General features: G+C 42.7%; 1 protein-coding gene across 3 annotated transcripts in view; it reads left to right on the top strand.

Annotated features, from left to right (window-relative positions):
* The first annotated feature begins 4,263 nt into the window (after positions 1–4,263).
* Rgs3 (regulator of G protein signaling 3) overlaps positions 4,264–22,367 on the top strand; it is a 130,640-nt gene continuing 112,536 nt past the window's right edge. For all 3 annotated transcript variants that reach the window (XM_041632375.1, XM_041632373.1, XM_041632377.1), the window contains exon 1: positions 4,264–4,450. In XM_041632375.1, coding sequence (XP_041488309.1) covers positions 4,372–4,450 — 79 coding nt within the window. In that variant the 5' untranslated portion in view covers positions 4,264–4,371. The remainder of the gene's footprint in view (positions 4,451–22,367) is intronic.

The raw sequence follows: 22,367 nt of genomic DNA, 5'->3' as shown, positions 1-22,367 counted from the left end.
ACCGTTGGCAAGTGTGCAGTCCATTCTTAGTTCACCTGCTGTACATAGACTGCTACTAGCCAGATTTGGCTTGCTGTCATTTGCTAAACCCTGAATGATACATTCACTAAATTTGAAGCATCTTTGGATTCCTGGAAGAAATACCACTTAACCACGAATAAACTGTTGGCTTTAGTTTGTGCATATTTAGGACTTTTGCATTTACACATTTGTAAGTCAGGTTGGTCTGTGCAGAGATTTTGACCCAGTGGTGTGGCACAGATGTGTTGTATTCGGCCTGTAGCATCTTTAAATGAGTTGCCAATATTAAGAAAGTGGGGAATTGTTCATTAAAATGGATTGTCTTTCTAAGAAATCCATCAGTAGCATCTTGGTTCTGTTTCACCTCCATTTATGGCTTTTCTGTATGGTGTGTTTTCTATTTCATTAATTTCTATCTTTATTTTATTTTTTAGAATTATTTACGTTATATGGAGTGTTTTCACAACATGTATGTAAGTGTATCACGTGCTTGCCTGGTGCATATGGAGGTCAGACGAGAACATCAGATCCCCAGAGATTGGAATTACAGCCAGTTGTGAGCCACCATGTGTGTGCTGGGAATTGAACACAGATTCTCTGGAGGAGCAGACGGTGCTCTTAACCACTGAGCCATCTCTCCAGGCCTTGTTTATAGCTTTCTGTTGCTAATATTATTTGTCTTTTATCTTTGTCTAGCCTCTTACTTGGCACTGACGAATCTTCCAGCTTTTTGTTTGTGGTTTTTGTTATGTTTTATTTTGTTTTTTGATTCTGAAGCAGTTTAAATTGCATTAGCATCTTCTCTTTCTTTCTTTCTTTCTTTCTTTCTTTCTTTCTTTCCGAGACAGGGTTTCTCTGTAGCTTTGGAGCCTGTCCTGGGACTAGCTCTTGTAGACCAGGCTGGCCTGGAACTCGCCTCCTGAGTGCTGGGATTAAAGGCGTGTGTCACCACCTCCAAGCTGTGTCTTCCATTTCTTGAAGGTCATATAAAATGGGCCTCTAAAAGTTTTTAGGCTTCCTAGAATTTTGCTGGTAGAAGTTTGCTTTTGGTTCCTATTTCTTTCTGACTGGTGACCTAGTAAACACTACAGACCTGAATGTGGGCAGAAACAGCCTCTTTCAGGGATGTAGGTAGACACCTGGACTTTTCCTGCAGTTTTCTTTCCTAAAAGTCCCCAGACTTTTGAACTTTTAAATTTATACACAGAGGTTATACTCGGGACAGAAATAATGGCTCCGCAGTTAAGAACTCTTGCTGTTCTTACAGAGGGCCTGGGTTTGGGTGGATCACAGTTGTCAGCGACACTAGCTAGTTCTAGGGGATCCAGTGCCTTCTTCCAGCTTCTGTGAGTGTGAGGCAGACACAGGGTGCATATATACACATGCAGACAAACACACATCCACATGAAATAAAAATGAGTGAATTGTTTTTTAAAAAGGTTTCACTGTTTTACTCAGGCTGGCCTTGAAATGACTCTGTAGCTCCAGGATAGCTTTGAATTTTTCACTATCTTACTCTGGAAGTAGTCTTCCAGATGCTGGGATTACAGGTGGTCAACACAGCACCCAGGTTCTGTAGCGCTGAGGGCTGAGCCTAGGGCTTTGTGCATGTTAAGGGAGCACTGAACTGAGCTACAGCCCTAGACCCACAGCTTTTTATATAATAATTAAGAAGTTACCATCATATCTCAGAATCCTTTTCTTATTAGTTTGTAGTTTTGCAGATGGTTTCTGCTTTATCGGTCTTTTCAAAAACCAGACTTTGGTTTTATTGTTTGAGTCTATTTTTTTTCTTTGAACTTTATCTGTTACTTCCTTTTAAATTTAGATGTAACCCTTCCCATTGTTTGAATGAATCTGTTCTGTTGTTTTCTAAGTAAAGTACCTGTCTTTGGGACTTTGGTACCCATTGGCGATCTGTCTTCTCCCCGCAGGGCATTATTAAAACACTACCTGACGTGTGGTAGTATGGTGATTGAAATACCCTGACAAGGTCAAGATAGGTCACAGTTCCAGGTGACAGTCCAGCATCGCAGGAAGTCACCCCGGGGCTGGAGCAGAGACGGTGGGTCACATGGCTTCCAGTCAAGAAGCTTAGAGCTTGGTCAGGGCCAGGCCAACAGAAGGGTGCTGCCCACTGTTAGGATAGGTTCAGCATCTCAGAGAACCCTACTGAGAAAATCCGTCATAGGTCAATCTAGTCTAGACAGGCCTCATGGAGACTGTCCCAGGTGATCCCAATCTGGCCAAGTTTACAACTAAAATTAACTATCATGGTGGTCCAAGCATCTTGTCCTATTATTTTTTTAAAAATAGTTTGGTTATTGGGCAAGAAGATATGTTACTCTGTGTTAGTCAGAGTGAAAATGTTCCCAAATCTTTTCTAAACTCAAATATTTCCGATTCTTATGAGTCTAGGCTATGATCAATCTGTTCCTATGGATGAGGTATATGTAGGTGATATACTGAAGTATGTTTTGTATACACTTGTATGGTACATATATGTGTTCTTGTGTCTGCATTAGGAGCATGTACAGTGTATGTGTATATATGTGTGCACGTGTGTTCACACATGTGGTACATGCATTTGTATGACAGGTACAGCTCTCATGGGGCCAAACCCTGCTTGCAGGGCCACGTTTACCTCTGTTCTGCTCTCACGCCTGCAGGTCTGCAGTACGTTAGAACCCAGTTCCTTGTTTGCGTCCACTGTTTGAGGCTAGAGCTGTCCATTTCCTCTGACTGGATGGAGTGGCCACAGCAAGATACCTCCTTGTCCAGAAAAGATGCCTGGACCCAGACCCACCCACCTAGGAGGAGGATCCGGTGTGCCCAGGTTCAGGGTGCAGGTAAGCCTGTCTGTCTGTGGAGCAGCTAAGAGTGCTCTAGAAAACATCAGGGTTTAAATAACCCACGGACCTTTATGCTGTGCGGCTCATTTGCATCTGACCATGTTTGCTAATCTCAGGTAGACTTCTCCAGTTTCTGCTCCGCTGTCCCCACTCCACTCAGCCCCCATGTCCAGCTCAATTTATGGCATCCAATTTCTTGTCCTCAAAAGGCAGGTCTGTTGTCCATAACTGCTCTTGGCAATGGGACATGCATGGAGGCCATGGGAAAACAAAGGGTAAAGGTCTTTGGGGGCAGACAGGCTTGAGTTCAAATTTTGGCTCTGCCTGCTGTTTATAGCTCTGCAAATCTTGGGCAAGCTGCCTTCCTTTTCCGCCTGATTTCTCCCTGGCAAACTGGAGCTAATACTTTTTAGACTTACTGTGAAGTCTAAATGACATGTGTGTGAATTGCTCAGCTTGGCTCCTGGCATATATATATATATATATATATATATATATATATATATATATATTCCTGAATCCCCTTAATCTTATTTTGAGTGGCTCACAGAACCACAAATATCCACTGGCAATGAAGTCGGTACCAGCAACAAACTCTTAACACTTCCCATTTTTAGGTTTATAGGAGACCAACAGCTTTCTTTCCCACAGTGACGGCAGAGATTATTAGATGTCTTGGTGTGAAACTGCTCACTCGAGGTGACTCATGAATGTTTGCCGACAAATCTAGTCAAGGGTTGACCTTCCTTCTATCTGCCTTCCTGCGCCAGGTTGGGAAGATTGCAAGGCCCTACCCTGCACTGTGTCTGCAGATGGCGAGGCGCTCTTCTGTCTGATGGCGCCAAGCTGCAAATGGAAAGCCCCGAGGCAGGAAGGAGCAAGCTGCTCCTCTCTGGATCTGTGCAACGTTGCTCTCATGCAAAAGGAGGCTCTAGAGAGCAATCCAGGCTGCAACCTGGTACGGGCGGCCTGTCTGTATGTAGTTTCATATTTCCCGATCTCATTCCCTCATGGGCCACTCCGGAGGGCAGGCACACCTTTGCTCTAGGTTGGTCTGGCGATTACAGGTCTAAGCTTCAAAGCCGGTTACAAACCTAACTAATTGCAGCCTGGGGGAGCTGGGTGAGCAGGCCAAGCTTGCTCAAGTGGGCAAGCCGGGCGGTGGGGCTGTATCTGGGTTGTCACCTGCAACTTGAGGTGCGGATGTTGGAGCTAGGGTTTCTGCGGGATCACTCGTAGTCCTCCCTACTCCAGGAGCCCACGCCTCCCCTCCCGGATCTGGCCCGCGTCAGCTGGGTCAGGTGGAAATCTCCCCATTCAAACCAGCGCGGGCCAATCAGGGACTGGCGCGCCCGGCCGTTCCAACGCGCGGCGCAGCCGGCCCGGGATCCCGGCGGGAGGAGGTGGGGGGACGGCTTAGTCTGCTGTCTGGGGTACCTGCAGCCGCACAGCCACCGTCTGGTGACAGACCCTCCTGCCCTGTAACAACGGGGACGCCATGGAGCGCTCCCTGCACCGCGTCTCCCTCGGGAGCCGGCGCACCCACCCGCACTTGTCCTTCTATCTCACCACCTTTGGTAAGTGCCTCTGGGTCAGGCTGCCAAGTGGACTGCTTTCTTGCCAGAAAGGCAAGCGCCCACCATGGCAGGGAGATTTTGAGCAGGTGTTCTTTCCGTTCGGAACGTTCTCTGGCCTCTTCCTCCAGGTTCAGCAAGTCAATGGACACCACCTGCTGCCTGGCCACAGCTGCCAGCTGCGGTTGGTTCTGCCTCACTTGGCTGGGATAATCATGCTCCAGTTCATCTTTCAGAGGCCTGCCTTGTAACCACGGATCTCCCCATTAGCCAGCTCTCAGGTTAAATCAGGATCTAGTTAGTGTGTCAGGACAGCTCAATCGCCTGCCTCCTTTGGTACAGTGAATAGATGGGAAGGGTCAAGTCTGGGCTGCTGTCTTGTGGGTCCACTTTGGAGGCTGTAATCTAACTTCCCCCACTGGGTATCTAACTCACGGTCAGAGAAGACGGGAGCTGTCTCTTCTCCAAGACTGACCTTAGGAGAGCATTTGTGCTGAAGTGAACAGAAAGGGATAGTAGGCCCTAAAAGTCCCAAAGTTGCAGATTCTTTGTTCCTCCAAATCCCAGTAGGACAGCAGCTGTCCAAAAGGCCTGTGCAAACCTGGTCTTCCAAGGAAACATAGTAAGCCTGGCACAGCTCTTCATTTTCTCCCTGCCAGGAGGGACTCGTTCCTCTGCAAAGCGGTGGGCTGGGTACCTGAGTCAAGCCTTCCCAACCATGCTGTTTTAACTTGTGCACAGTTTCTTTATGGAGTGGTTCCTGCAACCAAAGCAGACTTTATCCACATTTCAAAGGCAGAGCACAGAAAGAATTGGACCCCCAATAGGGTTCTTGGCTGCCCTGCGTTCTAGCTTAACCCAGTGCAGAACATTAGGGTCCTCACAGTTTGCTGCCCTCCTGCCCTAGCAGGCAGAGTGATGGGAAAGTTGAACTGCCAGACATGGGCTGCGATCTCTGGTCCTGGTGCTGGAGGAGGAAGAGGAGGAATTTACTATCTGCGTTTGCTGAGCTCCCACAAGGTGCATGACGTGTCCCCAGGGAGCCACCTGAGCTGCCTCATTTGATGTTCCCAAACCCTACAAGCCAATCTTATTAATCCCAGTGGGACACAGGGCTCCTGGAGACTAGGGAGATTTCCAGCTGAGAGGTTCAGGGAGCTATAAGCTTTTCCAGGCCTCCATCTGAAAGTTAATAAAGCCTCTTTTTAGTTTACAGTCGCCAGGTAGCTCCACCTGCTCATTCCTAATTTTATCAAAATTGACATCATTTTGCGTGCACAGTTTTGAAACAGTTCTTTTCACAGCTGGTGATGTGAATATTTCTTTGCATCCACGCTGTGTTCCTTTGTCAACTAGGGCAGGGGAGGGTCCAGCCCCAGCAGGGTGTGGATCCGCCAGACTGGCCATGGTTTCCGGGTTAGGAACGATGGCTACCAAGTGGATAGCTTCTTGGATCCGTGGCTGTTAGCAGAGTGTACAGCAGGCAGGCAGGAACTGAGGAGAAGGGTCCCCTGCTTGTTGGTTTTTTTTTTTTTTTTTTTTTTTTTGGTTTTTCGAGACAGGGTTTCTCTGTGGCTTTGGAGCCTGTCCTGGAACTAGCTCTGTAGACCAGGCTGGTCTCGAACTCACAGAGATCCGCCTACCTCTGCCTCCCGAGTGCTGGGATTAAAGGCGTGTGCCACCATCGCCCGGCTCCCCTGCTTGTTTTATGCAGTTTCTTTCTTGGATCAAATTATGACACTAATTTGAATGCTTGAAAATATTTCCAGGTCTGTTTCCTGGGCGCCATTTGCCATGGTGATGTTATTATTGGGCTGCTAATTGTTACTGGGCACTGAATGATCTTTGCTTATGGTTCATGGCGATTCCTGTTAGTGGTTACTAAACAAGCCCAGAAGCGTTTTTGGACTTTTAGTTGTGGTGGTGGAGACTGAACCCAGGGCTCAACACTAGGCGAATGTTCTACCCCACTGGGTTATGCCCCACCCCAGCACAGGTTCCCAGGGGCCTCTCCCAGAGAGTAAGTTTTAATAACTCTGAGTGAATCCTGAGACTCTAACCTTTAAAGACTTCCTAGGGGTATTTTGAACATGAACCAGACTTGGAAGCTCCGGATTCCAGGTCGGTTTTGATAGCCAATGCGGGTCCTGTTCGATGCAAATATTTTGGCTAATTTTCCTGGCTCCTCAGCTTCTCCTCAACTCAAGCAGACCCTGGCCTTTAACAGTGAATTTCACCTTGGAGGAACCTGGTGATGATGCTGCAAACATTTAAAGGAGGTGGGAGCATCTCTGGAAACACAAAGGGAAAAAATATTTCAATCAGAATTCCTTACAGGAAGTCTCTCTCTCTCTCTCTCTCTCTCTCTCTCTCTCTCTCTCTCTCTCAGCTGTGTGTGTATCTCTGTCACTTTCCCTCTCACCTCCACACACAGAATGGGTATCATTAGCACAACCTCTGTTTCCCAAGGAGGGGCAGGTCATCTAACACTCATTGCTTCTGAGAATTTAGCTGACTTCAAGGGAAGGTGTATACAAGCTGAGGCCAGGACCCAGCTAGTCCTTCTTTATTGAAATTTGAAGAACTCATTGTAGGTGTTTGTGGTTGTATTTTCCAGGATCCTGCCTCTTATGTTGATTAGGGTATTTGTTAATTTTGTGCTAAGAGTTCTGCTGTGATGTAACTCTTATGAACACAGTTTACTCATTGGAAATGTACAACTCCATAGTTTTGAGTATATTTGTAGAGTTGTACAACTATTATGGTCATCAATTTTATAATTTTTCCATTACCCTTTAACTTATTATTTCTAATCCCCACCCCACCTCATCCCAACCCCAAACAATCACCGCTGTCTTTTCTGCCTTGATATGTATGCCTCATTGGGGGGATTTTATGTAAATGGAAACTCATGTGTTTTTCTCTTTTTTTGTTTTATTTTATTGATATTTATTGAGCTCTACATTTTTCTCTGCTCCCCTCCCTGCCTCTCCCCTCCTTCTTCAACTATCCCCCAAGATCCCCATGCTCCCAGTTTACTCAGGAGATCTTGTCTTTTTCTACTTTCTACTTCCCATGTAGATCTATATAAGTCTCTCTTAGTGTCCTCATTATTGTCTAAGTTCTCTGGAATTGTGGTTTGTAGGCTGGCTTTCTTTGCTTTATGTTTAAAACCACATATGAGTGAATACATGTGTTAATTATCTTTCTATGTCCGGGTTCCCTCACTCAAAATAATGTTTTCTAGCTCCATCCATTTTCCTGCAAAATCAAGATTTTTTTTTCTGCTGTGTAGTACTCCATTGTGTAAATGTACCACATTTTCCTTATCCATTCTTCAGTTGAGGGACATTTAGGTTGTTTCCAGGTTCTGACTATGACAAACAAAGCTGCTATGAACATAGTTGATCACTTGTCCTTGTGGCACAATTGAGCATCCTTTGGATATATACCCAAAAGTGGTATTACTGGGTCTCGAGGAAGGCTGTTTCCTAATTTTCTGAGAAATTGCCACACTGACATCCAAAGGGATTGTACCAGTTTGCATTCCCACCAGCAATGCAGAAGTGTTCCTTTTTCCCCACAACCTCTCCAGCATAAGTTGTCAACAGTGTTTTTGATTTTGGCCCTTCTTACAGGTGTAAGATAGAATCTCAGAGTTGTTTTGATTTGCATTTCTCTGATGACTAAGGATGTTGAACATTTCCTTAAGTGTCTTTCAGCCATTTTAGATTCCTCTGTTGAGAGTTCTGTGTTTAGGTCTGTACTCTTCTTTGATGACTAAGGATGTTGAACATTTACTTAAGTGTCTTTCAGCCATTTTAGATTCCTCTGTTGAGAGATCTGTGTTTAGGTCTGTACTCTATTTTTTTTATTGGATTATATGTTCTTTTGGTGACCAATTTTTTGAATTCGTTGTATATTTTGGAGATCAGACCTCTGTTTGATGTGGGGTTAGTGAAGATCTTTTCCCATTCTGTAGGCTGTCGTTTTGTCTTGTTGACCATGTCCTTTGCTTTACAGAAGCTTTTCAGTTTCAGGAGGTCCCATTTATTAATAGTTTCTCTCAGTGTCTGTGCTGCTAGGGTTATATTTAGGAAGTGGTTCCCTGTGCCAATGTGTTCAAATGTACTTCCCACTTTCTCCTCTATAAGGTTCACTGTGGCCACTTATGTTGAGGTCTTTGATCCCTTGAGTTTTGTGCATGGTGATAGATATGGGTCTATTTTCATTCTTCTACATGTTGATATCCAGTTATGCCAGTAGCACTTGTTAAATATGCTTTCTTTTTCCATTTGATATTTTTTTGCTTCTTTGTCAAAAATCAGGTGTTCAAAGAGTGTGGATTGATATCCGGGTCTTCTATTCAGTGCCATTGGTCCTCCTGTCTATTCTTATGCGAATACCAGGCTGTTTTCATTACTGTAGCTCTGTAGTAGAGTTTGAAGTCAGGGATTGTGATGCCTCCAGAAGTTCTTTTATTGTACAGGACTGTTTTGGCTATCCTGGATTTTTTTGCTTTTCCATATGAAGTTGAATACAGTTCTTTCGAGGTCTTTGAAGAATTTTGCTGGGATTTTGCTGGGCATTGCGTTGAATCTGTAGATTGCTTTTGGTAAGATTGCCATTTTTTACTATGTTAATTCTACCTACCCAAGAGCATGGGAGATCATTCTGCTTTCTGGTGTCTTCTTCAATTTCTTTCTTCAAAGATTTAAAGTTCTTGTCATATAAGTCTTCCACTTGTTTGATTAGAGTTACTCTGATATATTTTATGCTATTTGTGGCTATTGTGAAGGGTGTTGATTCTCTGATTTCTTCCCCAGCCCTTTTATCATCTGTGTACAGGAGGGCTGCTGATTTTTTTTGAGTTTATCTTGTATCCTGCTACATTACTGAAAGTGTTTATGAGTTGTAGAAGTTCCTTGGTAGAATTTTTTGGATTGCTATGTAAAATATCATCAGCAAAGAGTGAGAGTTTGACCTTTTTTTAAAAATTTGCATCCCCTTGATCTCCTTTTGGTGTCTTATTGCTCTAGCTAGGATCTCAAGAACTATATTGAATAGATATGGAGAGAGTGGACAGCCTTGTCTTGTTCCTGATTTCAGTGGAATCGCTGGGAGTCTCTTTCCATTTAGTTTGATGTTGGCTGTTGGCTTGCTGTATATGCCTTAATTATGTTTAGGTATGTTCCTTATATCCCTGCTTTCTCCAAGACCTTTATCATGAAGGGATGTTGTATTTTGTCAAAAGCTTTTTAGGCATCTAATGAGATGATCATGTGGTTTTTACTTTTCAGCTTGTTTATTTGGTGGATTATATTGACAAATTTTCATATGTTGAACCCTCCCTGCATCTCTGGGATGAAGCCTACTTGATCATGGTGGATGATGATTCTGATGTGTTCTTGGATTTGATTTACCAGTATTTTGTTTAGTATTTTTGCATCAATGTTCGTGAATGAGAATTGGTCTGTAATTCTTTTTCTTAGTAAAGTCTTTCGGTGGTTTGGGTATCGGGGTAATTGTAGCCTCATAAAAAGAGTTTGGTAATGTTCCTTCTGTTTCTATTGTGTGGAATCATTTGAAGAGTATTGGTATTAGTTCTTCTTTGAAAGTCTTGTAGAATTCTGAGCTGAAACCATCTGGTCCTGAGCTTTTTTTGGTTGGGAGACTTTTGATGACTGCTTCTATTTCTTCAGCAGTTATAGGTCTGTTTAATTTGCTTATCTAGTCTTGATTTAAATTTAGTATGTGATATTTATCCAGAAAGTTGTCCATTTCCATTAAGTTTTCCAAGTCTGTGGAGTACAGGTTTTTGAAATATGACCTGATGATTCTCTGTATTTCCTCCGTGGAGAGACTCTGTCTTAAACAAACACAACCACAACAGAGAAACACAACAAAAACAATAAGATCCAGGTTCGGTGAGAGACTGTCTCAAAGGGAACAAGACAGGGAGCAAGAAAGGAGAGCAGCTTACATCCTTCTTTGACCTCTGCATGTACACACATAGGTGCACCCCTGTGTATATGCCACACGCATACTCAACAAACCATCAAACATTTAAAAAAAAAAGCAAGTACCATAGTTATATGGTTTTATTTTGGACCTTTTGATTTATTTCACAAATCTGCTGCTTTGGCACCACCCACATACCACACCAACTTGGTTACTTTGCTTTGTAGTAAGTTTTGAAACCCCAAATCACAAATCCTTTAATTTTCTTCTTCTTCAATGTTATTTTGTTTGTTCTCAGTTCATGGAATTTCTGTATGAATTTAGGTACAATTATTTGATATAGAAAAATCCAATTCATAAAACTGTTGGATACTTGCAGAAAATGTTCTTGAAAGGATACCAAATTTTAGCTTGCCCAATAAGCCTCATCATTGCCCTCCCTGGAGTCTCTAGCATCCTGGAAATGGCAAGTGGTGGGAAGAGAGCACAGGCTACCTTTGCTCCAGGGTATCTGGGCTGGGAGATGGTGGACAACCAGTGGATGTGTTCTGAAGACTGAGAGTAGTGATGGGCGTGGGTAACACCACCCATCTCTCTTTAGGAATGTCACTGCCACTCAACCAGAAAGGTAACAGCTGTGAGAGCAGTCCCAAGGTAGGCTGGCTCTTCAGAGGGAAGCTTCTGAAGGCAGAGAAGCCTGAAGGATGACACACATTTGCCGACTGTTCTTACTTCTTCCATGATTGTCCTGGTAGTGGTTTTAACTAGGGCCCTGCCTTCCTGTGTTCTGCCTCTCTTTGAAGCCACAGAGAAAACGAATCTGGTTTTGTACTGAGAATGGAACTCGGGACAGTTGACTATCAGCTGCTCCCCGTGTTGGGCAGAGCAAGTCAGAGCTCTGAACTCGAGGCCATTGACATGTTCGTGCCAACTGCCATCAGCCCTTCTTTCTAGCCCTTTTGCCCCCAGCCCGGCAGATTCACTATGCTTGGCTCAGGAAACCCATCCATTTCTCTGGAGTTTGTAATTTGCTGGGCAGAGTTCTCAGCATAGATTTGTTTTCTGTCATTTGTAGTCCATCTGCTTGGGAGTGTCGAGAAATTCCTCAATGTTGCTGTTTCTAGCTCCTTGTTCTTCTGCAGTTCTTCCATGTATGCTCTTTTCCAGTCTTTTTTACTATGGTGTATGACACTCATGCAAACAGCATCTCTGTATGGACACACACACACACACACACACACACACAAAACACAACACACACACACACACGAACTAGCTCAGCAAGCACCTGGCTTTCACATGGGTGCCAGGGATTCAAACTTTGGTCCTCACATATGGCTAGCACCTTTACTGTCTTGAGACATATCTCAGGTCCTGTTTTTAAGATAAGCTATTGCTGCAATATATATCTCAGGCAGGCCTCAATTTTACAATTCTCCTGCCTCTGCTTCCTGGGTGCTGGAATTACAGGCAAGTGCCACTGAGTTCAGCTTTGGCAATGTTTTCATTATTTATTTTGTGTTTTTGTTAGAGACCATCTTCTGAATCCTTCAGTTCTTTGCAACTCATTGAGATTTGCTTGCTGGCCAGCAGACCATCATGTATTATAGGAGCCTTGTGTGTCCTTGAAGAGAACCCTGCGGTCAGGCGCATGCTCTCCTAGCGTGTCAGCTCAGGTCAGGGGTGCTCGTGGTGTTGACCCAGCGTTCTGCATCTGTGTTCTTCTCTCTCTGTTTATCCTGACAGTTATCAAGAGAAGGCTGTTGTTGCTCCAGCTGTAGTTCTGACAGTTATCAAGAGAAGGCTGTTGTTGCTCCAGCTGTAGTTCTGACAGGTATCAAGAGAAGGCTGTTGCTGCTCCAGCTGTAGTTCTGGCAGGTATCAAGAGAAGGCTGTTGCTGCTCCAGCTGTAGTTCTGACAGGTGTCAAGAGAAGGCTGTTGTTGGTCCAGCTGTAGTTCTGGCAGGTATCAAAAGAAGGCTGTTGTTGCTCCAGCTATAGTTCTGTCAGGTGTCAAGAGAAGGCTGTTGCTGCTCCAGCTGTAGTTCTGACAGGTATAAAGAGAAGGCTGTTGCTGCTCCAGCTGTAGTTCTGACAGGTGTCAAGAGAAGGCTGTTGTTGCTCCAGCTGTAGTTATCAACTTGTCGGTCCCTTGCCAGCATCATTGTCAGCCTTTCCTTTGTACATTTTGAAGTTATGTTAAGAACATACAGATTTATAATTTTTCCTTTTTTGGGGAGTAGAAACTTATTACGAAGCCTTTGGTTGTGATGTGGCTTCCCATTATTTCACAGTCCACATTCCCTGGCACGAACATAGCTGCCCAGGCCCAGCCATTGCCTGGCCTGTCTTTTTCCATCCTACGACCTTCCATCCTGTGTCTTCATTCTTTAGGTGTTCAGTGTCCACTGGAAAAGGTCGGCATGGAGGTGTTTTCTTTTCTCATCATTCAGAGATCACAAGAATGTCTCTTCTTTTGCTTGTCGGGTGCTAGAGTCACTAGCGGCTCAGCACAGTCTTTCTTTTTATAGACAGCATCTTGCTATGTTGCCCAAGTTGGGTTTCAACTTGCTACACAGCCCAGGGTGAGCTTGAACTTATGACAGGTACATGTCCTGTGTCTGGCTCTTGGGATTAGTTTGATTCAGTGTAAGGATCTGAGACTGTTTGAAATTGAGCTGCCGTTCTTCGAGGATCCATGTCTGGTTCCAATTTACTCTGTTTCAAAGGAGCAGCACTTTAGGGTCCTAGTGAAAAAAGCAGGGTTCAAAAGAACGTCATCTTTTATCCCGTGAACAGGCAACCCTGTTCAGATCCTCATCACCAGGATTGAGAGACACTCCATGCTGTGCACTACAGCATGCTTGTGGAGTCACAGGGTGACTTGCAACAGTCAGTTCTCTCCTACCCTGTGGCTTTCACATGTCAGACTCGGGTCCTCTGCCTTGGTAGCAAATGCCATACCCACTGGGCCTCATTTCTGGCTTCAGAGATTTTTTAAAAAGTGTTTATTTATTTTATGTGCATGTGAGCCTGCCTGTGTTCATGTGTTCCATGTGCACGCATGCTTGTGGAGGCCAGAAGATGGTGTGGGATTCCTTAGAACTAGAGTTGCAGGAAGTTGTGAGTTCCCTGACATGGATTGGGAACTGAGCCTTGGGTCCTCTGCAAGAGCAGCCAGTGTTCTTAGTTACTGAGCTGCCTCCCAGTCCCCTCCCTAGATGTTTGCTGTCTTTTCTCCCCCCCTCACCCTTGCCATTTCAGCAGTCATCATTGTGTTTCACGCACTTGGAAGTGTGCTCCTATGATAATTCCCACTGTGGACTGGTGGAGCTAGGAGTCACTGCAGCTCTTACAGACTCCAGAACCCATGCTTTGTTCACAGTTCCATGCTTCCTGTCTTGCATTTTCTGCCCTAAATGTGTTCTTCTGGAAAATTCTATTTGATCACTTAAAAAATAATGCAAGGGTAAAACTTAATGAAAATAAATTGTGAATTCCTTTGTGTGTCATAAAGCTGCCGGTATGTGTCTAAGAGCTGTCCATTGTCACATGGAACTGCAGACAAAGCAGTTGCCGTGTGAGACAGACAAGGGTGGTGTGGAGTGTACAGAGTGCTGGAAAGAGGACATTTGCGTACTAAGATTGTATGACTTTTATGTATGATTAAGAAATAATTATAGTAAAATGAAAGGGAAAATCACAAAAGGCAGAATAACATGAATTCTCTGTGTATAACAGCAGTGTGTACAAATGAACATGATGGGTGAATTCTCTGTACACAACAGCAGTGTGTACAAATGAACGTGGTGGGTGAATTCTCTGTGTACAACAGCAGTGTGTACAAATGAATGTGGTGGGTGAATTCTCTGTGTACAACAGCAGTGTGTACAAATGAATGTGGTGGGTGAATTCTCTGTGTACAACAGCAGTGTGTAGAAATGAACATGGTGGGTGAATTCTGTGTATAACAGCAGTGTGTACAAATGAACGTGGTGGGTGAATTCTGTGTATAACAGCAGTGTGTACAAATGAACGTGGTGGGTGAATTCTCTGTATAACAGCAGTGTGTACAAATGAATGTGGTGGGTGAATTCTCTGTGTACAACAGCAGTGTGTACAAATGAACGTGGTGGGTGAATTCTCTGTATAACAGCAGTGTGTACAAATGAATGTGGTGGGTGAATTCTCTGTATAACAGCAGTGTGTACAAATGAACGTGGTGGGTGAATTCTCTGTACAAATGAATGTGGTACATGGGCTGCCAAGCTAAGCCAGAATGGATATAAGGGTATTATGATTTCAGAATTTGGGTCTAAGGATATGATGCTTTGGAGAGGGTCTTCTTTTGTTTTCACAGAGACCTTGTGGAATGCTTCTATCCCAATATGGTATGATAGACCATGCCCTCCCGAAAGGTTGCTGTAAACACCCTCAAAAAATTACTTTGCTCAACTGCCGACTGAGATGAACCTAACAGACCTGAATAACAGACCTGAATAACAGCGCCCCCTTTTACCAGGAAGCAGTTTGGAGAGAAATAACTGCGCCCATATTCCCAAATATTGTTTATAAATGTTCTTTTGCATTTAAAGGGGGATATGATATAGATATGAATAATTTGCATTGGTATGGATTTTAAGGTCAATTTTGTTATATGTATATGTATTTCTGCTCTTGATTAAGGTATTGTGATTGTGTAGTTTATTTAAAAATGTAATGTATAATTAGGAAATATAGGTTGTTGATGGATAATCATTGATAATAATAAAGCTTGTAGTCATGTTAGTTAGATTTTCTAGATATATAGAGATACATTTCAGTTAGATAGACATTCTTCATATCTTTCAAAGACTGCAGAATATGGCATTTAATGTTTTAATAATTTAGGGCTTTTCATGACAATGAGACACATCTGCTCCTGGCAGCACCAATCTACTTCAAGAGGATGATGGGCATCGAAGAGGCTCCTTATGGAGTTTGATAGCCCTTTGGGCAAGCAACTTCTCTTGCCTGGACTGTTGCATAAGCTGGACACAAAGAACCTGCAGAGAGACGACTGCTGAACTTGCCTAAAGGTGAGATGGTCTTTCGGGGTTCCTGATTCATGAAAGAGTCTGCGAGACATTCTGCAGGACACAGCAGAAAATGACTAAAATGTCTTTGAAATTTTCTGCTGCATGGAAATGTCTGCTGGATTCTATGGGCCCGTAGGCCGAAGATGGATGCCCCAATGGTACAGAGGAACTTTGGGTGACTGTCCAGGCAGTGAGATGTCTCTGTCATTTCTAGAGTTTTGGAAATTGTTTGCTTAGGTAATATTATATCCTTCTGGAGTCTTTGATGGAGTTGAAGAATGGTTAGTTATAGTTATCGTTTTCCTTAGTTATGATAAAAGATAAAGTAGATATAAATATTATAACTATAATTCTTACTTGATAACTGTTTTGTTATATGTAATTTTACTATGTTAAAGTTAAAGCCTTTCTTTTTTGTTTAAACAGAAAAAGGGGAAATGATGGAGGTGGGTCTTGTTGCTTTCATTGGTTAATTAATAAAGAAACTGCTTGGCCTTTGATAGGACAGAAAATTAGGTAGGTGGAGTAAACAGAACAGAATGCTGGGAGAAAGAAGCCGAGTCAGGCAGTCGCCATGATTCTCCTCTCCGAGGCAGACGCAGGTTAGGATCTTACTGGTAAGCTAAGTGTGGTGGTACACAGATTATTAGAAATAGGTTAATCTAGATGTGAGAGCTAGCTAGTAAGAGGCTAGAGCTAATGGGCCAAGCAGTGTTTAAAAGAATACAGTTTCCGTGTAATTATTTCAGGGCATAAGCTAGCCAGACGGCTGGGAGCCGGGCAGAACGCAGCCTGCCGCTTCTTACAACAAATGTGGCCGATGAATTCTCTGTGTACAACAGCAGTGTGTACAAATGAACGTGGTGGGTGAATTCTCTGTATAACAGCAGTGTGTACAAATGAATGTGGTGGGTGAATTCTCTGTGTACAACAGCAGTGTGTACAAATGAATGTGGTGGGTGAATTCCCTGTAAAACAGCAGTGTGTACAAATGAATGTGGTGGGTGAATTCCCTGTATAACAGCAGTGTGTACAAATGAACGTGGTGGGTGAATTCTCTGCATAACAGCAGTGTGTACAAATGAACGTGGTGGGTGAATTCTCTGTATAACAGCAGTGTGTACAAATGAATGTGGTGGGTGAATTCTCTGTATAACAGCAGTGTGTACAAATGAATGTGGTGGGTGAATTCTCTGTGTACAACAGCAGTGTGTACAAATGAACGTGGTGGGTGAATTCTCTGTGTACAACAGCAGTGTGTACAAATGAACGTGGTGGGTGAATTCTCTGTATAACAGCAGTGTGTACAAATGAACGTGGTGGGTGAATTCTGTGTATAACAGCAGTGTGTACAAATGAATGTGGTGGGTGAATTCTCTGTATAACAGCAGTGTGTACAAATGAACGTGGTGGGTGAATTCTGTGTAATGAACATGGTGGGTGAATTCTCTGTATAACAACAGTGTGTACAAATGAACGTGGTGGGTGAATTCTCTGTATAACAGCAGTGTGTACAAATGAATGTGGTGGGTGAATTCTCTGTATAACAGCAGTGTGTACAAATGAACGTGGTGGGTGAATTCTCTGTACAAATGAATGTGGTACATGGGCTGCCAAGCTAAGCCAGAATGGATATAAGGGTATTATGATTTCAGAATTTGGGTCTAAGGATATGATGCTTTGGAGAGGGTCTTCTTTTGTTTTCACAGAGACCTTGTGGAATGCTTCTATCCCAATATGGTATGATAGACCATGCCCTCCCGAAAGGTTGCTGTAAACACCCTCAAAAAATTACTTTGCTCAACTGCCGACTGAGATGAACCTAACAGACCTGAATAACAGACCTGAATAACAGCGCCCCCTTTTACCAGGAAGCAGTTTGGAGAGAAATAACTGCGCCCATATTCCCAAATATTGTTTATAAATGTTCTTTTGCATTTAAAGGGGGATATGATATAGATATGAATAATTTGCATTGGTATGGATTTTAAGGTCAATTTTGTTATATGTATATGTATTTCTGCTCTTGATTAAGGTATTGTGATTGTGTAGTTTATTTAAAAATGTAATGTATAATTAGGAAATATAGGTTGTTGATGGATAATCATTGATAATAATAAAGCTTGTAGTCATGTTAGTTAGATTTTCTAGATATATAGAGATACATTTCAGTTAGATAGACATTCTTCATATCTTTCAAAGACTGCAGAATATGGCATTTAATGTTTTAATAATTTAGGGCTTTTCATGACAATGAGACACATCTGCTCCTGGCAGCACCAATCTACTTCAAGAGGATGATGGGCATCGAAGAGGCTCCTTATGGAGTTTGATAGCCCTTTGGGCAAGCAACTTCTCTTGCCTGGACTGTTGCATAAGCTGGACACAAAGAACCTGCAGAGAGACGACTGCTGAACTTGCCTAAAGGTGAGATGGTCTTTCGGGGTTCCTGATTCATGAAAGAGTCTGCGAGACATTCTGCAGGACACAGCAGAAAATGACTAAAATGTCTTTGAAATTTTCTGCTGCATGGAAATGTCTGCTGGATTCTATGGGCCCGTAGGCCGAAGATGGATGCCCCAATGGTACAGAGGAACTTTGGGTGACTGTCCAGGCAGTGAGATGTCTCTGTCATTTCTAGAGTTTTGGAAATTGTTTGCTTAGGTAATATTATATCCTTCTGGAGTCTTTGATGGAGTTGAAGAATGGTTAGTTATAGTTATCGTTTTCCTTAGTTATGATAAAAGATAAAGTAGATATAAATATTATAACTATAATTCTTACTTGATAACTGTTTTGTTATATGTAATTTTACTATGTTAAAGTTAAAGCCTTTCTTTTTTGTTTAAACAGAAAAAGGGGAAATGATGGAGGTGGGTCTTGTTGCTTTCATTGGTTAATTAATAAAGAAACTGCTTGGCCTTTGATAGGACAGAAAATTAGGTAGGTGGAGTAAACAGAACAGAATGCTGGGAGAAAGAAGCCGAGTCAGGCAGTCGCCATGATTCTCCTCTCCGAGGCAGACGCAGGTTAGGATCTTACTGGTAAGCTAAGTGTGGTGGTACACAGATTATTAGAAATAGGTTAATCTAGATGTGAGAGCTAGCTAGTAAGAGGCTAGAGCTAATGGGCCAAGCAGTGTTTAAAAGAATACAGTTTCCGTGTAATTATTTCAGGGCATAAGCTAGCCAGACGGCTGGGAGCCGGGCAGAACGCAGCCTGCCGCTTCTTACAACAAATGTGGCCGATGAATTCTCTGTGTACAACAGCAGTGTGTACAAATGAACGTGGTGGGTGAATTCTCTGTATAACAGCAGTGTGTACAAATGAATGTGGTGGGTGAATTCTCTGTGTACAACAGCAGTGTGTACAAATGAATGTGGTGGGTGAATTCCCTGTAAAACAGCAGTGTGTACAAATGAATGTGGTGGGTGAATTCCCTGTATAACAGCAGTGTGTACAAATGAACGTGGTGGGTGAATTCTCTGCATAACAGCAGTGTGTACAAATGAACGTGGTGGGTGAATTCTCTGTATAACAGCAGTGTGTACAAATGAATGTGGTGGGTGAATTCTCTGTATAACAGCAGTGTGTACAAATGAATGTGGTGGGTGAATTCTCTGTGTACAACAGCAGTGTGTACAAATGAACGTGGTGGGTGAATTCTCTGTGTACAACAGCAGTGTGTACAAATGAACGTGGTGGGTGAATTCTCTGTATAACAGCAGTGTGTACAAATGAACGTGGTGGGTGAATTCTGTGTATAACAGCAGTGTGTACAAATGAATGTGGTGGGTGAATTCTCTGTATAACAGCAGTGTGTACAAATGAACGTGGTGGGTGAATTCTGTGTAATGAACATGGTGGGTGAATTCTCTGTATAACAACAGTGTGTACAAATGAACGTGGTGGGTGAATTCTCTGTATAACAGCAGTGTGTACAAATGAATGTGGTGGGTGAATTCTCTGTATAACAGCAGTGTGTACAAATGAACGTGGTGGGTGAATTCTCTGTACAAATGAATGTGGTACATGGGCTGCCAAGCTAAGCCAGAATGGATATAAGGGTATTATGATTTCAGAATTTGGGTCTAAGGATATGATGCTTTGGAGAGGGTCTTCTTTTGTTTTCACAGAGACCTTGTGGAATGCTTCTATCCCAATATGGTATGATAGACCATGCCCTCCCGAAAGGTTGCTGTAAACACCCTCAAAAAATTACTTTGCTCAACTGCCGACTGAGATGAACCTAACAGACCTGAATAACAGACCTGAATAACAGCGCCCCCTTTTACCAGGAAGCAGTTTGGAGAGAAATAACTGCGCCCATATTCCCAAATATTGTTTATAAATGTTCTTTTGCATTTAAAGGGGGATATGATATAGATATGAATAATTTGCATTGGTATGGATTTTAAGGTCAATTTTGTTATATGTATATGTATTTCTGCTCTTGATTAAGGTATTGTGATTGTGTAGTTTATTTAAAAATGTAATGTATAATTAGGAAATATAGGTTGTTGATGGATAATCATTGATAATAATAAAGCTTGTAGTCATGTTAGTTAGATTTTCTAGATATATAGAGATACATTTCAGTTAGATAGACATTCTTCATATCTTTCAAAGACTGCAGAATATGGCATTTAATGTTTTAATAATTTAGGGCTTTTCATGACAATGAGACACATCTGCTCCTGGCAGCACCAATCTACTTCAAGAGGATGATGGGCATCGAAGAGGCTCCTTATGGAGTTTGATAGCCCTTTGGGCAAGCAACTTCTCTTGCCTGGACTGTTGCATAAGCTGGACACAAAGAACCTGCAGAGAGACGACTGCTGAACTTGCCTAAAGGTGAGATGGTCTTTCGGGGTTCCTGATTCATGAAAGAGTCTGCGAGACATTCTGCAGGACACAGCAGAAAATGACTAAAATGTCTTTGAAATTTTCTGCTGCATGGAAATGTCTGCTGGATTCTATGGGCCCGTAGGCCGAAGATGGATGCCCCAATGGTACAGAGGAACTTTGGGTGACTGTCCAGGCAGTGAGATGTCTCTGTCATTTCTAGAGTTTTGGAAATTGTTTGCTTAGGTAATATTATATCCTTCTGGAGTCTTTGATGGAGTTGAAGAATGGTTAGTTATAGTTATCGTTTTCCTTAGTTATGATAAAAGATAAAGTAGATATAAATATTATAACTATAATTCTTACTTGATAACTGTTTTGTTATATGTAATTTTACTATGTTAAAGTTAAAGCCTTTCTTTTTTGTTTAAACAGAAAAAGGGGAAATGATGGAGGTGGGTCTTGTTGCTTTCATTGGTTAATTAATAAAGAAACTGCTTGGCCTTTGATAGGACAGAAAATTAGGTAGGTGGAGTAAACAGAACAGAATGCTGGGAGAAAGAAGCCGAGTCAGGCAGTCGCCATGATTCTCCTCTCCGAGGCAGACGCAGGTTAGGATCTTACTGGTAAGCTAAGTGTGGTGGTACACAGATTATTAGAAATAGGTTAATCTAGATGTGAGAGCTAGCTAGTAAGAGGCTAGAGCTAATGGGCCAAGCAGTGTTTAAAAGAATACAGTTTCCGTGTAATTATTTCAGGGCATAAGCTAGCCAGACGGCTGGGAGCCGGGCAGAACGCAGCCTGCCGCTTCTTACAACAAATGTGGCCGATGAATTCTCTGTGTACAACAGCAGTGTGTACAAATGAACGTGGTGGGTGAATTCTCTGTATAACAGCAGTGTGTACAAATGAATGTGGTGGGTGAATTCTCTGTGTACAACAGCAGTGTGTACAAATGAATGTGGTGGGTGAATTCCCTGTAAAACAGCAGTGTGTACAAATGAATGTGGTGGGTGAATTCCCTGTATAACAGCAGTGTGTACAAATGAACGTGGTGGGTGAATTCTCTGCATAACAGCAGTGTGTACAAATGAACGTGGTGGGTGAATTCTCTGTATAACAGCAGTGTGTACAAATGAATGTGGTGGGTGAATTCTCTGTATAACAGCAGTGTGTACAAATGAATGTGGTGGGTGAATTCTCTGTGTACAACAGCAGTGTGTACAAATGAACGTGGTGGGTGAATTCTCTGTGTACAACAGCAGTGTGTACAAATGAACGTGGTGGGTGAATTCTCTGTATAACAGCAGTGTGTACAAATGAACGTGGTGGGTGAATTCTGTGTATAACAGCAGTGTGTACAAATGAATGTGGTGGGTGAATTCTCTGTATAACAGCAGTGTGTACAAATGAACGTGGTGGGTGAATTCTGTGTAATGAACATGGTGGGTGAATTCTCTGTATAACAACAGTGTGTACAAATGAACGTGGTGGGTGAATTCTCTGTATAACAGCAGTGTGTACAAATGAATGTGGTGGGTGAATTCTCTGTATAACAGCAGTGTGTACAAATGAACGTGGTGGGTGAATTCTCTGTACAAATGAATGTGGTACATGGGCTGCCAAGCTAAGCCAGAATGGATATAAGGGTATTATGATTTCAGAATTTGGGTCTAAGGATATGATGCTTTGGAGAGGGTCTTCTTTTGTTTTCACAGAGACCTTGTGGAATGCTTCTATCCCAATATGGTATGATAGACCATGCCCTCCCGAAAGGTTGCTGTAAACACCCTCAAAAAATTACTTTGCTCAACTGCCGACTGAGATGAACCTAACAGACCTGAATAACAGACCTGAATAACAGCGCCCCCTTTTACCAGGAAGCAGTTTGGAGAGAAATAACTGCGCCCATATTCCCAAATATTGTTTATAAATGTTCTTTTGCATTTAAAGGGGGATATGATATAGATATGAATAATTTGCATTGGTATGGATTTTAAGGTCAATTTTGTTATATGTATATGTATTTCTGCTCT

This window comes from Microtus oregoni, unplaced genomic scaffold, assembly GCF_018167655.1.
Source record: "Microtus oregoni isolate MIOR12 unplaced genomic scaffold, Mior012 000041F_ref0000270, whole genome shotgun sequence".
NCBI classification, from domain to species: domain Eukaryota; kingdom Metazoa; phylum Chordata; class Mammalia; order Rodentia; family Cricetidae; genus Microtus; species Microtus oregoni.
Note: the sequence above shows the minus strand (reverse complement) of the source record. Positions and strands in the feature narration are given on the sequence as shown.